Raw genomic sequence first — 15,161 nt, forward strand, 5'->3', positions numbered from 1 at the left:
GGGACTTGTTTCCTAGTTGCCATCCTGGTGCAACTCTCCAAAGCCTCAGATCTTTGGTGCACATCTGTTCGACTCGTACCAACAAACGGGAAAGATTCACACACAGTCCGGGAAATAGATCAGTGGAGGGCTGTCTCCTGTGTGCTCCTCTACACAGCGACTCGCTGCTCATCGTCTGAACCAAGAACACAACACACAGAGAGATGGATCCAGCAGCAGTATGCCCAGTTCTGGGGTCCAAGAGAAAGTGGCGCAGTTTCTGGTTTTCTGGCAGCGGCAGAAAATGTTCCGGAACAATCAGAAGGGAATTTAGGGAGAGCAGCTATAGTTGCTAAGAAAAAAAAAAAAAATTGGAGGAAACACAAAGACACGGAGGGAATTTAGGACTAAAGAGACTCTGGAACATAAGCTCTTGATTTATCTAAGCCAGACCGCTGCAGCCCGGTCGAAGGCCAAGATAAACACAGGGCACCATCATCTAATCCCAAAACTAAATAGGACCCTGATGAGTCTAATCAAGAGCATCACTAAAGGAACGTATCAAAAAAAATAAAAAAATCCCCTGTAACAGAGGGCGGAAGCTTCAAATGCTGTCAAACACACACGGCCCATCCTGAAAAGATGCAGGAAGACCCCAAAATACGAAAACCCGGTTCCGTGGTCGCAAACTGTGTCAGGGCAGTGGACACAATGAATAAAGAACAATAACCCGATAGACAACATGGACTTCGGAGACACCTGACTGAGCATAACGCACAATCCTGACACGGTGCTTCCCTGTAATGATTTTGTAGAGTTTGTAGTACTGGTGACCCCCCCCCCCCAAAAAAAAAAAAAAAGTCAACATTGATTTTAATCAATATTACTGAGCCTGAAGAGTAAAAGAAGATCCTTAACTTGTCGGATAAACACGCGTAAACGGACATCTTCACCACCCTGATGCCACCGGGACTCGTGCGCCCCGGCCCCACCTCACCTCTCCAAACCTCTCCCCGTTGTTTGGATTCCAAGAGGGCCAGGGGGGTGGGGTCTCTGCCTCCCCGAACACTTCTCCTCCTGGCATTTTAATACCTACACACCAACCCTCCGCCACCTCATTCCACCGGCGAAGGTCACGGAGCGACAGAGACGCAGAGCGATCCGGCCGCCCTGAACGCATTTTCACGTCCGAGCGCTCGTTCCCCACGGCGCGGCGACGGCTCCTCAGAAAAGGTCTGGGATAAGCGACAGCGAGCCCCGGTCCCAGCTTTCCTAACTCGGGACACTGTGTGTGTGTGTGTGTGTGTGTGCGTGTGTGAGAGTTACGGGACTTTCTGTTACGGAGGTCCTGTGCCCAGCTGGTTTGCCCAGCTTACCTGTCCCATCCGTCCCCGGCCCTCGGTGCGTCGTGTCCGGCCAGCAGCGTCCCCAGGTGAGTCAGCGGGCTGACCGGGTCGGGGGACAGAGAAGGGGGGCACAAGAGTGCGGTGCCCGCCTGAGAGTACCCCGGCTGGTGCATCGGTGGTTCTGGCAGGACGAGATCAAAAGAGACGAAGCGTTACACCGGGTCTGAAAATGCACCGACGGTAGCAGGTCAGGCACGAACGGAAAACGGAACTTCGACGAGAATTAGATGATGCGCCGTTTAAACCGCATCGTAACCGGCAGCAACGACGGGAACGGAGGGAGTTCGCGGGCTGACGTTAGCGCCGCGCAGCCCTGCATCGGGGCTGGAGGTTGGCTTAAAGTCCAAACCCTCGTCTAGACCACCACCATCAGAGGTGCTCGGTGTATGTGAAACGAGCGTTCACCGGTGCCCTCCGCGAAAGCGTGGAGCCGCCGCTTGGCTCCAGCCTGTAGAATGGGGCGATCTGCTCGGGAGAAACGGGAGCGTCTGTGGGTCACAGGACAAGACCGAACATTCGCACGCGTCTCGCCTGGGAAAACACGGTCCGCACTTTTCTCTGACGTTTGGCAGACAGAATGAAAAAATAAAAGCATCGATTATTCGAGGGACTAATCGGCAGAGCGACTGCTAATGAAAAACAGTCGCTAATCGCAGCCTTTAATGTCAACACGAGTTGCCTCTCAATTACACGGAAAGTCTAGATTCAAAAGGAACTTCCCGAGAAAGGCGGAAACCGCCTTGAACAGCTTCAGGTTTGGTCTGAAATGAACTTTAGAAATTTCTGGTGGAGAGATGCGGATGGTGTTAGGATGGTGGGGAAAAATCCGCGTCTCGTCTCTCTGACTTTTCTTGAACGGGCCACGAGCATCGAAGAGAGGCGGTTTTAAAGATGTTGGTACTTGTGCGTAATTACGGATGCGTCGTTGTTTGCGTTCGGAATGATGAATAGTGAAATAGGAAGAAAAGCAGCCAGCTGTTGGTCCCCTGATGCCGATGAGCGTCACGTAGGGAAACATCAGGGGCGCTGGCAGGCTTGAGGAGGGACGCGAGGGCGAGAGGGCGAGAGGGCGACGCCGCGGGCTCGCACCGGTCGCCCGGAGGCGACGCTCCGCGCAGGCCGTCAAAAGCCGGCGCTCGGCGGGGAGAGAGACCGACCCGCGAGCGGGTAGTCGAGCAGCCAGTGAGACGGCCAGGTGCGCGGTCATACAGGCCGACGGACCGGCAGGAGTACCGGCGGAGCAGCAACCTGTCGGGGAGGCGTCCGCAGAGGCACCGGGCTCCGCCGCGCTAAGAGGCCACAGCAGCCCGGCGCCGCTACCGGACCCTTTTTCAATTGTTAACACTCGTTGCTGAATTTTCACAGTGAACCGTTGTCGAACCTGCTGAATTCCTCCAGACAGACAAACGTCTTCTGCTGGATTGATGAGACTTGAGAGGTTTCATGCGGTTTGATCAGTCAGCCACCGTTTTTTCTTGGTTTCATGGCAAAATTAGCCCTACTTAAGGTAGTTAAGAACCAGTCTGACTATCAGTTTGATCTAAGCAACAGTCAAAGTCTGTCTCTGTGAAACTGACCCCAGGTCAGTTATGCAGACAGATAATCAAGCAGCCAAACAGTAACGGAGTCAGTCAGGGAGACAGGAAGTCCGTCGGTGAGACAGGCAGGCAGGTAGACAGTCAGTGAAACAGTCAGGCAGTCTGTGAAACTGCTAACAGTAGCAGAGTCCACATCTGGTTCCAATCTAACGCTACTAACAAGAAGTGCTGTGTCTTCATCTCAGTATGGGCTCCAGCTGTCACTCAAGACCCAAACCACCTACAGTACCGACCACAGGGTCTCCGCCCGTCTCGCTGCCCCCCCCCTCGCCGCCTGTCTCTATTTCACTTTTCACCCTGTTGAGTTTCTATATGTGGCCACAGTTTGCGTGAGCATATGGTCTCCATCCCTGTCGCTCCCGCTCCTCCTAATGTCTGAGCCGCAGAGCTGACATGTTTTCGTCTCCGTGTGAATCCGGGCTGTCAGTCAGACTTTCACAGGATCTACGCTGTGTATATAACTCTGGGCCCCACCACTCACCTGCCCCCTCCTCTTCCTCCACATCTCATTCCCTCTCAGCCTGAGGTCGAGAGTCGCCTTCGATCACAGTCTGAAAGGTTCGTTTCAGGTGTCCGACGCGGTCACAAGAGGTGAGAAAAATCACAAACTCGGAGCAAGGTTTCTGGCACGCGGGGACTCGGTCTAGAGCGGCGGTTGCCAACCTTAAAACGAAGTTCCTGCGTTTCTACCTGTGACCCGTCGTCTGCACGTCGTGATCGGAGTTATGGCTCCATCTCGGTTTAATCTGAATAGTTTTTAAGAGAACCGAGGAGGTGAACTCATGCAGGAGTTCACGAGAAAGGGAGTTTACAGCCACGCTATCTGTGAGGCTGCACTTTGGCACGGCGATGCTTGGCGCTCAACGCTGACGCCAGCACAGCAACGCGCTCACTATGACGACGCTAACATGCTGATGTTAACAGGGATAATGTTCACCAATGGCTACCATATCAGTTTAGCCCGTTAGCATGGTAACGTTTTCTAATTAGCACCAAATACAGGGTACAGCTGGGGCTGATGGGAATGTCATCGGTTTTGCAGTTATTTGACCAAAGTATTGGATGAGTAGAAATTTTGTCCTGCTGGTGGCGCTAGAGAAAAAGCTCAGAGATCAGCAAAAGCGACTGCTATTCATCCTGAGGGGAACATGAATGTATGCACCGAATTTCCATGCAAAAAATCCATGTAGTAGATGTTGAGATATTTCACCACATAGGTGACAACTCTGACCTGCTGGTGGCGCTAGAGGAAAAGTCAGACACTCACAAGTCTGTGGGATTCACTCCTCCGAGGACACAAATGTCTGTAGAGGATGCCATGGCAATTGGTCCAATAGATGTTGGGATATTTCAGTCTGGACCAAAGCGGTGCAGTGACCCAACGACTGACTGACTTTACCATCCACTGAGTCATGCTGCTAGCTCGGGTAAAAAAAGCAAATATTAGATGAACATCTGTGTAGCAGAAATATCCCTTTTCTACTTTCCTATCCTTGATCCATCTCGCAATCCCTGGGATTTATCTAGCAACCCCGCGGGCCCCTGTCCCGACCACCTGTTTGGCAACCAGTGGTCTACAGATCTGGCGGCACCAGCTAGCTCTTGTTGACAGCGTTTTGGTGGAGCTTGACTGTCTGACAGAGTCACGGCAGGCTGTTGTATAATAGCCCGCAGAGAGAAAACCATATGTGCTCACTGGGACAGACGGTGAGCACAGGACCCAAACAAATGACACTCGCTGGGCAGCGAGTCAGGCGTAGACACGCACGCGCAGCTGCACTAACGACACTCAACATCGCCTTTGGTTGTAGGGGCAACGCCGCTGCCCGTCGCCGTGCGTCCGCCAAAGTGAGATGCGGAAACGTTCCAACAGGACGTCAGCAAGGGTCAAACGTCTGCCATCTGTCACCGGTTTCTCGACTTCAGGGTCGCGACCCTGGCAGGAGGTCGCAGGATGGTTATCAGGGGTCATGAGTCAGGTGACTGATAGAATGTGGGAAAATAGATATCTCTACACGTAGACTGCTGCATGTGAAACGCTGACCAAAGTGGTTTTTTGAGTGTTAAGCGTCATTTAATCTTTAGTTCGTAGTTCTGAAAGGCTCGCATGCATCTAATTCTTTGTTTCTGGGTTTTTCTATTAGTTTGTCAAACCAAACCACAGTCACACTGTCCCTCCTGCAGAACAGTTTAATGTGGACTGAAAATCATATCTTCTACCCAGACAATGGTATTCAGAGAGAATGATTTTCAAAACATAATTTTTAAGAAGTCAGTATCTTTGTGTAAACTTGCTTTTCTTCTGCTTTTGTGAGAAATACGGGACAATGCGTCATGTCCCAGGACTCGCCAACGTTCAGTGGACTTTAAGTCGTCGGGGCTGTTTTTGCATATGAATCATACTTTTTTTTACATTGATATTTTGGTAGTTTTTGGACAAATTAAAGCATAGAAATGTGCTATTCTTAACATGTCACGTCCTAAGGCAAAAGGCCGTAAGCATCTTTATTCATTATCATTTACCTCTGAAATGTATCAACGTACCACCCGCTCCCACAGAAATGCACCCAACTCGGTTTAATGATTTCGACAGCATGGAAAAATTCTCTTTTCTGCTCACCTTTCCTAACATCTCCCACAAAGTCCGACTCATCCATGACGGCCGTGGCCTCTGCTGATTTTTAGGATGGGGCGTTCCTCGGGTCCATGGTCCCTCTTCTGTCACAACGGTCTTTAAGATAACTTCAGGGTTAACTTCGAGAGAGCTCTTTGTACATGACAGAGCTGCACAACAGTTGATGAGTGACGGAGACTCGTTAGGACAAACAAAGGAACAATTTGCAGATATTATTATTGGGGAATAAAACAATGACTTCAGTGTCTGGTACCAAGTCCAAGAGCCGTATAATGAACTCAGGCAACTGTCGACTAAACATCAATTTGGCTTTGAGTTGCAGCTTGATGGTCTGTAGAAATTAGATGTTCTTCTGCTGATGGGTCCACTATCTGTACAAACTCATCCTAAATGCAGCTAACAAACAAATCTTTCTAACTGAAGGCGATGAATTGCGGCTTTGGGTGTCTTACAGACCATGAAAACTTGAACATGAGTTAAAAACGTGTAAAGATTCAAGTTTACGCATCGAGTTTCCTTCATATTCCCTTGCACGGTCAGTTTGATGATAGCAATACAATAATTAACGATAAAGAATCATTTCTTTTCGTCGTTCTCAGTTGAAGCTGACCTGAAATCAAGTCGTCGTCCTGTATCTTCTTGGTTAAGCTGCTCCTGTTGTCCTTCTCATTCTGGTTCACTGCGCTGCAGGTTCAGTTTCTATCCATCCAGTTGTTCCATATGCTGCAATGATGCACAGTTACCTCACAGACAGTTTTCACCGTCCTCACGCAGTTCAAGTGTAAAAGTTAGCGTGGTTAAAACAAGTCAAATATCCGTCAGTGAGTTAATCACCTTAACCCGAGAGCACAATGCTTCCACTGCACCGTACAGTCAGGCTACAGTAACAGAGGCTCTGGTGGAAGAGATTTTTAAGCGTGTGTGTCTGTGTGTGTGTGTTCATACGTGCGTTCATTTGCACTCCATCCCGGATCTGTTATCTCACCACCGGTCTTGGAGTGTGTTGTGTACATTACTGCATTTCTCAGTTCGTTTGGATAAGGAGATAGTCACCTGTTGCTGGACTGCAGGTTTCTCACACACACCTTTCTCTTTAGCAAACACTGCAGATATGTGCAGGCGGCTGCGTTTCTATTTTTAACACGTCTGTAACATTTTTTTTTTCGTCAAGTTATCTGATTGGTCTAAAATGCAAAGCGTGTTGTTTCCTCTTGCGGTGTGACAACTGCTCTTTCCCTACTTATTATCCTTGTTTACACAGAAAACCTTTTAGACGATACACGTACAAAAAGACAAGCTGTAAGAAAATCATACCACCCCTTAATGACACTCTTTATTACTGGCCATGCTGCACTCAGAATAAGCAGTGTCCTGCCTGGTGAGTATGCTGTAACGAATAACAAAATATTTAACTAACTTCACAGTGGACAACTGACGTGTAAACACGTAGCCATTGCAAAGGTCCTGTTTTCTATTGTCCACCTGCTGATTTACTTTTAATCTAAGATACTGCAGAGACAAGATAATGCCACAAAAACATCCCCATGACATAGTAATTAGTAGGCTGTAGATAATGTTTATAGGATTCATGTTGATAGAGGGTTAATATGTGCAGGATTCGCACCAGTTTTCACCAGGATTTTCTCGTTTTCTATATTTATGTCCCGCCAGTGATTTGACAGATGCTACTGTCACGTAATAAAAAGTGGAAATGACAGGATAACGGTAAATTCTTAAGTGTAGCGCTAGCGCTAGCGAAACGATAGTCCAAGCAGAGAGCAGTCGTAAAGTCAGTAATGTCAGTAATGTCAGTTACACAGCAATATCTATCTGCGGGTTGCTAATCTTAGCTAGCATGAGCCCCCACACGCTACCGGTCATACCAGGCCACATAAGGCTGTAGGAGCAAAACCCCTGAGTGGATTCACTGGAGCCAGGGTTCGTTTTATTGCTTCTGAACTTTCAACATTTCACCTTTGAAACCCGGATTCTGGTATTTCTTCTTTCAAACGTGACGTAGTATCACTTCCAAGAAAAAGTCCGACACTTTGAGAAGTTCGCTTACGTTCACTTTCTTGCCAAGAGATGAGAAGACTGGTATTGTGCTCTCTTGTCTGTGGCGTAGACATGAAGCTAAGTGTTTACACTTCAGTTTTCGTATGGATTAAAGAAACGAGACACAACGCGTTTGTTTTGTTTGTGTACCTTTGGACAGAGCCAGGTCAGCCGTTCCCCCCCCCGTCTCCAGTCTTTATGCTAAGCTAAGCTAACGGGCTGCTGGCTGTGGCTTCATTTTGAAGGGACGGATATGAGAGTGGCATCTATCTTCTCATCTAACTCTCAGCAAGAAAGCGAATAAACGTATTTCCCACAGTGACAAACTATTCCTTTAACTTGAAAATGACTGCCATTGATAGCATTTAAAAAGAGCACCGGCTATTAGTAAAGCGGCGGCTGATGAAGTAGGCAAATTATAACCCAACCCTTCATTTCTGAGGCAAAGGTTGAGAAGTTTCTATCCTGAGAGAAACAAAAATTCATGTTTACCCTCAACCACCTTGATCCTACAGGCTGACGTGTCCTGCAGCGTCTCTGTAATGTGTCTCTGTAAGGCTGTCAGTGACAGAGGCTGCTGAAAACATTGCAGTCTGATGGAAACAAAGCAGCAGTGGTCAACAAGATGCCCGCGTTTCCTGTCAGTCAGCAGGGAGAAAAGGGACAAATGACAGCCATGCTGACCATTTTAAAAAACACATGCTTGATAGTGCAACTCTGACCAGTGCTGAAGTGGCTGGCTGTTCGGGTATTCTGGGAAACAGATCCGTTCTGTTGAAGCAGATGTCAGATGCCAGAGGAACAGTTTGAAGTCACATCAGCCGAACTCGATCAAGCAGCGGTGGAAACGCTTTGGAAGGCTGGGAAAAGGACTGATCCAACAGAAAGGAAAAAAAAATTGGAGAATAATTTGCGTTTTGATTAAAATATGTTGGGTCTCTTCCTCTGCCTTGGCCAGACATCAAACGAGCACGTCCAGCCGAGATCCAGCTTCCAAATTTATCATTGTTGTGTTCAGTCTAATTTGTTTAACCTCCTATTAAATTAAATGGGGCTGATTCCCGGGAAAGACAGAAAAACAGAAGAAACCCAGAAACCAGAGTTAAAACGCCACCTTCCAAATAAACTTAAGTGCAAATACAGTTTATAGGTGAGGTTTTGATTTGTGTTTACTTGTTACTTAAAGGGACAAAACGTAAGTATTTTAGTTTAAAACATTTTTAATTTTAATTTTTAAATCCACCACCATTATTAAGAGAATGTGAAGGAGTAACAGTTTTGACGCCGTGTTACAGAGATTTCCACGGAAGTTAGCGTGCTAAGCGGCTAGCCCCGGCCGGTCCTGCCTGGTAACACCACTTTGTACCTCAAGAGGCGACAGTGAGCCGCTGCAGCGTCCGGTCTGTCCTCAGTCCAACCAAAGAGTGCGTTTCCTTGTCTCTGACGACCGCGGGGGGGGGGCCCCCAACTTTCTGGGAATACCTGCCCCCCCCCCCTTTGACCGGGGAGTCTCTTCAGATACAGTATCCTTATGACAAGAGAGACCTGGTCTGGTTTTGACTGCTTTAAAACTGGCTGCTGTGTCATCCCTCACCGCTATTTAGGAGAGGTGACCATACATGACACCGGAATTTTATTTAGGTAAACGGGACACATATCGAGGGATGTGATGCCCTCCTCTGAAGTTAAAATCTCAACTAATCGATTAGTTGATCGACATAGACTTAATCAGCAACTATTTTGATAATTATTAATATTCTGTGTAATTTTACAATCAAAAATGCCAAAAAAAGTTCCCTAAATTTAAGCCTCTTAAATGTGACTGCTGCTTTTCTCTGTTGGTCAATGTCACCTCTCTGCTCTGGGACATTTACAGGCATTTTTTCCCCCCACTTTTTCCTCAAATTTTGTTGACGAGGACACAACTGGAGGATTAATGGAAAAACAGACTAATCAGCTGCAGCACTGGGCTGCTGACACGCGATGCAGATGATAAGTCAGATGAACTGTTACATCTGACCTGGTGCGGCTGAAACAGCCTGTACCAGGACGATCTGTTCGGCAGAAGCCACAGAGTGGCGTCGGGGTCGGGTGACTGTAGTTTGGGTGGACGTCCGGAGCCCGTGCAGAGGAAATCCGGAATATGCATGAACCTCTCCCGCTCCCTAGGGGGCAGCACTAACAGGACATCCGGGCCCTTATGTGCGCTGTGAAGTTGCTGCATTGAGTCAAACAGAACCGTGATCCGTCTTTTTTCCCTTCCTCCTTTCTGCTTTGAAGCGATCGTTGATCCCTTGCGCTTTGCTCTGTTGAGATTAACAGTTTATCGGCGCATACAAGCAGGACCGCTTTGAAAAACTGAAGCCCAAAGTCATAGACTGGTCTTTAGAAATGTCCTGGAACTGGCCCCAGAATTGTCACGATTTCTTCCAGGCAGCAGCGGTGGAAAATAACATTGACTCACGCGCCGTAGTTAAGCCCAAATCCGAGGTACCTCACATGAGCTTTTCGGTTTTATGCCAGTTTCTACTCCTGCTTCATTTCGGAGGGAAATGTACTTCTGACAGCTGGAGTAACTAGTTACTATTTATTATTTAAGATTTTACAAACAAAATTGATCAAATCTACAAAATATGGTGCATGATTATAGATGAAACTGTCCAACGTTATATGAAGTATAGTGGCCGTTCTTCTCAGTACGTACTTCTACTTTTGATACTTTCAGTACATTCAAATGACAACACTTTTGCAATTTTACTTAATTAAAATCTTTAATATCAGACTGTTAAAATGGTTTTTGCTAGATACGAATACTTCTACCACTGCGGCAGGACAGTCCCGCTGATTTATTCTCCCTCAACAACTTCAGCCTTACACCGCCGCTGGTCGCACGGTAGCTGGAAAGCTCCAATAAAGCCGATTTTCACTTTGACCTTTTCCCCTCCTGAAGCTCTGCTGCAACAAAAACCCGACCGGAGGAAACCCAGTGGTTTGTTTTTACTGCCTGGACTTGAAAGGACCTTTTAAGAAACAGCCGCTGTTTCATTTGTCGTGGTAATCTCACATTCATGCCAACATCAACAACTGCTGCTGCCGCTCTCTGACTCGCTCTGTAAACCGTGTGGTCAGTTAACACTGCAGCACGTGGCATCGAACTGGGCCCTCGACTCGCATTTAGCTGCTATTCTTTCGCCATTTTACATTTAATGCACTTTTTCTTTCAGATTAGATGCAAGTGATGAGGGTTGTTCAGTTAATTACCCTATAACTTCATGCAGTAGTTACACAGTATAACGTGTAGTTCTGTAATTAAAAAACATATCAACTGTATCCCCAAAGGTGGCGAGAGAGCAGACACAGTTTAAATTTGTTTAAAGTGTTAATTGCAGGAAATAGGATCTCCAATTTAACGTTTAACAACCAGGCTAAGAAACACCCTGTCGACTGGCTCGCAGTCGCCACCACAGTCCAGTCAATGAAATGTTTAACGAGAAAACATTAGGTCTGAGCTGAATGATTCTCTTTGTGGACAATTATAGAACATGTGCTGGTCTGTGGCCCACGCCGAGGGGGAGCAGTGACATGTGTGTGTGTGTGTGTGTGTGTGTGTGTGTGTGGTGCACGTGCAGCAGCAGGATCTTAGTAGATTGTTGTTTGGTGAGTGGACGCTGAGGGAGACAGGAAAGGGGGTGTTGGTTGCTGCCATTGAGCTACAGAAAGTTATACTGAGGAGTCTTTGTCGTCCCCCACGCACACACACACACACACACGCACACACGCACGCCCACGCGCTTTTCAGCCTCAGGCTCCAGATTCATCTGTTAAGACCTGGACTGAGACCAAACTCGGAAATAGGCTGATATATTGATGAGCTTCACTTAAACCATCATCCTCGTCTTGTACAGTTTCTCTCTGTTGCTGTTCATCTGGAGGATCTGACCGTGACTTGTCTTTTCATAACGGCCGACATCAGAAATGCCGCGAGTCCGTAACCGTTGGTGCAACTTATGAAATGCTTAGAGGTGACCATCTCCATGAAACTACACTAGAGGTTCACATTTGCGGCGTATGCAGTATACACTCAGTGTTCACTTTATTAGGGACACCTTCTTCACACTGTCACAGACATAGTGTTAATTCAATCATATGTTTCAGTATCGAGGTCACAGTCAGTGATGGTGTTGAACTGGACTCTGCTATATCCAGAGGTGTTTCTAATATTCTGACCCCTCATGTTTGTAAACAGGGTGGACAGAAAAATAGAAACACGTCTCAACATAATGTCGTCCAGTAGAACTCCACCTTTAACTCCGACCTCTGTAATAACCATAAAACTGAATTGGCACATTTCTGACAAACTCAACAGAAACTGAGATCCTTTACGAGCTACGTTAAGACAGATCTAATGGCAGAGCCGTTGTATTGGACTGCGGTAGATTGTACAGGAGTACTTAATAAAGTGGTCACTGCGTGTACAGTATAAATGCTAGATATAAAAAAAACAGACGCAGTCTCCTTATGCTTTTGCATTTTTAGTTTCTACTTAAGCCTTTTCTCTTTCATCAGGTTTGAAACTTTGAAAATGTGACTCCCGTCTCCTCACTTTCATCACAAGGTTCGATCTGCTCGTCCGTCTCTTTCTCCCGCTCCCTCCCGTCTCTCTTCCCGCTCTCTTTTGCAGCCGACACTGGACGGGCTACCTGCGGCATCTTTTGACACGCGATAGTTTGTGCGTAGGCGTCTCAGACTAATCCTCCTGAGAATGAGTGAACCGAAACACACGGAGGACCTTCTGCAAAGTCGCGTCCTGTTGGTCAGTCCTCTCTTCTAGGGGGGGCTGGTTTTAGCGTTGAGGTGGAATCGGATCCGTCACCCAGTCTGCAGGAGATTTGTATAATGAGGGGACCTCGGCTACCAGCTTTCCTGAGCATATCGTTCTAAATAGAGGCTGCATTCTTAGAAGTCACTGGATGTTTGAAATAAGGTACAACTCTTTACAACTCTAAAGCTTTAATGTTTCCCGCCCCTGCGTCTCTCAAGGTAGAGCAAGCTGGTATCGCCGTGAAACCACCTGCTGGTCCGGTGTTAGGATAGGGGCTAAGATTGAGGTCAGTCCAAGGGCCTGTGTCACAAAGCGAGTTCATCTTAGTCGGGCTCTCTTGGGGTTATCTTGGCCGCACTGAGCCCTGACATCAGCCGTCCTGGATAAGCTGTACCACGAAGCCGGGTACGAACCGGCTCCGTTAACTCCGGGTTTACATATCAGACTGTGAGCGTGTAGAGCTGTTAACTACGACATAATAGAGTAAGGCTCCCGCTATAAATAAGTGCAGGAATTATTATATATGTCTTTAGTATGGAGCAAGGCGTTTTTACTTTTCAGTATGATGATGAACAAACTTTTCTGAACATGTGATGCACATAAAAACTGCTCCTGCTGCCAGAGAAGAGATGGAGGAGAAAAGGAGTTCATGTCTGATGAGGTCTAACTGGCTGAAATGTTGCATTTAATGTTACGGGGAATATTTAACAGCGTGTGGAGTGTTTTGCTAATAAAAGACAACGGAGGGTTCAGTTTTTGTTTCCACTCATCATCGCAAAGTCTCCCCACGTTATACTGAGCTGCGTTGATGGAATAAAACGATAAAAGCCTCTAGAGTGTCGGGAATAAAAGATCGTTTACGCAATCAAGATGCGGCTATAGTTGTCATTATGTCGTTATTTATTGTGGTAAACTCAGTTCGTCGGAAGCTCTTTTTTAAACCCGGAGTGACACATGGAAAGCCTGGATCAGCAAAATGATCCGACTGACCTGTGAACAGATCCTTTGCTCTTTGTTATTTGTCACTTTATTGTGAATTCTTCTGTCTGTGTCAGGATCCTGTAGGAATGGTGACTCAGTTTTTCCAGCGGCCGGCAGTCGGTCTGTTGGCAAGTTAACCTGCTCCGGGGCAGCACAGGACGCCGTGCCGGTCCGGCCTGGTTAAAAGGGAGCCAGAGTTAAAAGACCACCGAGATGGGTAGCCCACCAATCTCGCTTCATGGTTGCGGGCCCCAGGACATGGGGTTTGGACTGAGGTTAAAATCTGAGTGAGACTCGAGGGACGAGACTAGAAAGCAGAGGCATGCAGTGTCTGCTGTTTATACGTCTCACGATGTTAAGAAAAATGTTAAATGCTGAGATCTGCACGAAAACTGATCCGTTGATCTTTGGGCCAGTAATTTTTTTTGTCGGGAGATCCCGCTCACAGACAAAACAATAACCAGGACCAAAATAATTCCTTCTTGCTCTAACATATATACATAGACACAGAGTACACATGGACCACAGGACGTCGGCCCCTGGTATGAAGGACTCAACCTCAATAAAAAGGGTATTTTTGGTGCCTCTTAAATTGTTAAACAGATCCACCTGATTTGATGGGGGGGGGAGTGACGGGACGTCGTAACTGTTCAGGCCAAAACAGGCAACAGTCACCTTTTGTTTTGGTCTGGTACAGAGGATTTTCTGGAAGCAGTTCTGTCAGGTCTGTTACATAAGGCCTCACAGGAGTAGTGGGGAGTAAGTGTTACATGGGACCTTTGACTGACTTCGAGACCGTGGACATTGCATTCTGTACAGGTCATCGGCAAAATGTAGAAGGCGTTAGCGCTGCCTATTCTTGTAAACATACCGGCACCAATAATGTGCTCCAAATGCTCGGCTGGCCTTCCAGTCACTGCGGAGATGTTCCCGAAAACATGTGCGAGAGACGAGAGAGAAGTGGGCAAGGAGCGCGAGAGCGAGAGCCACAAAGGGGGGCGACGAGACAGACAGAGACACAAACAGAGGAGACAGCCTTTGTGCTCCGCTACATCTGTTGACTCATTACTCAGACCAGAGCCTCTGGCTGCCGGTCAGACGCCGATAAAGCCCCGAAGGACCCCTCTCTATGGACCGAGAGAAAGGGAGGTAGCTTTCGTGCCGCCTGTTTGGATTGACCGAGTGCCCTGAACGTAAACACTTCCCAGACATTATCATTATCCCTCTGCTGCTGGTAGAGCTGATAGCCTACGGGGATACTGACAGACACACACGCAGATCAGGGACCCTGTGTGTGTTTATCCACAGCCTTCCATTAGCAGAAACTGCTGTGCACCTTATCCAGGTGTTTGTAGCCGCGCGTTTTACGATGGGGCAGGACTGGAATGTCCTACTGCAACACGAGCCCATCATCGCCATTATGGTCTCTTTACAAACACACACACACACACACACACACACACGCACAGGCAAGGAATTTAGTGGTGTCCAGGTGAGCGATTAGAGCGTTTACATCAAATGACAGTGTCACGTGACACAAATCCGTTGTTATTTGTGTCACATGACACTCGGCATGCGAAGAACACCGGTAGCGTTGGCAGACTGAGTTTTAAAGTATGAAGTTCTTTTAGAAAGTAGGAACCCGTGTCCAGTTTTGACTGCCTTTCAAGACCGTCACGGATCCT

The 15,161-nt window shown here is 47.5% G+C and overlaps 1 protein-coding gene across 6 annotated transcripts in view; it reads right to left on the bottom strand.

The window, feature by feature from the left end:
• Window positions 1-15,161, bottom strand: part of rbpjl (recombination signal binding protein for immunoglobulin kappa J region-like) — a 38,017-nt gene that overhangs the window by 19,549 nt on the left and 3,307 nt on the right. For 2 of the 6 annotated variants that reach the window (XR_005706317.1, XM_040116060.1), the window contains exons 3-4: window positions 5,604-6,341; window positions 1,356-1,506 (exon numbers count right to left, since the gene is read on the bottom strand). Coding sequence is in view for 5 of the 6 variants with exons in the window: in XM_040116060.1 (XP_039971994.1) it covers window positions 1,356-1,506; window positions 5,604-5,640 (188 nt within the window). In the remaining variant the exon portion in view is untranslated. Of the gene's footprint in view, window positions 1-1,355; window positions 1,507-5,603; window positions 6,342-8,165; window positions 9,743-15,161 lie in introns of those variants that run through there. The other 4 variants (XM_040116057.1, XM_040116058.1, XM_040116059.1 and 1 more) reach the window with 4 other exon arrangements.

Source organism: Xiphias gladius, chromosome 21 (genome assembly GCF_016859285.1).
Source record: "Xiphias gladius isolate SHS-SW01 ecotype Sanya breed wild chromosome 21, ASM1685928v1, whole genome shotgun sequence".
In the NCBI taxonomy this organism is placed as follows: Eukaryota; Metazoa; Chordata; class Actinopteri; order Istiophoriformes; family Xiphiidae; genus Xiphias; species Xiphias gladius.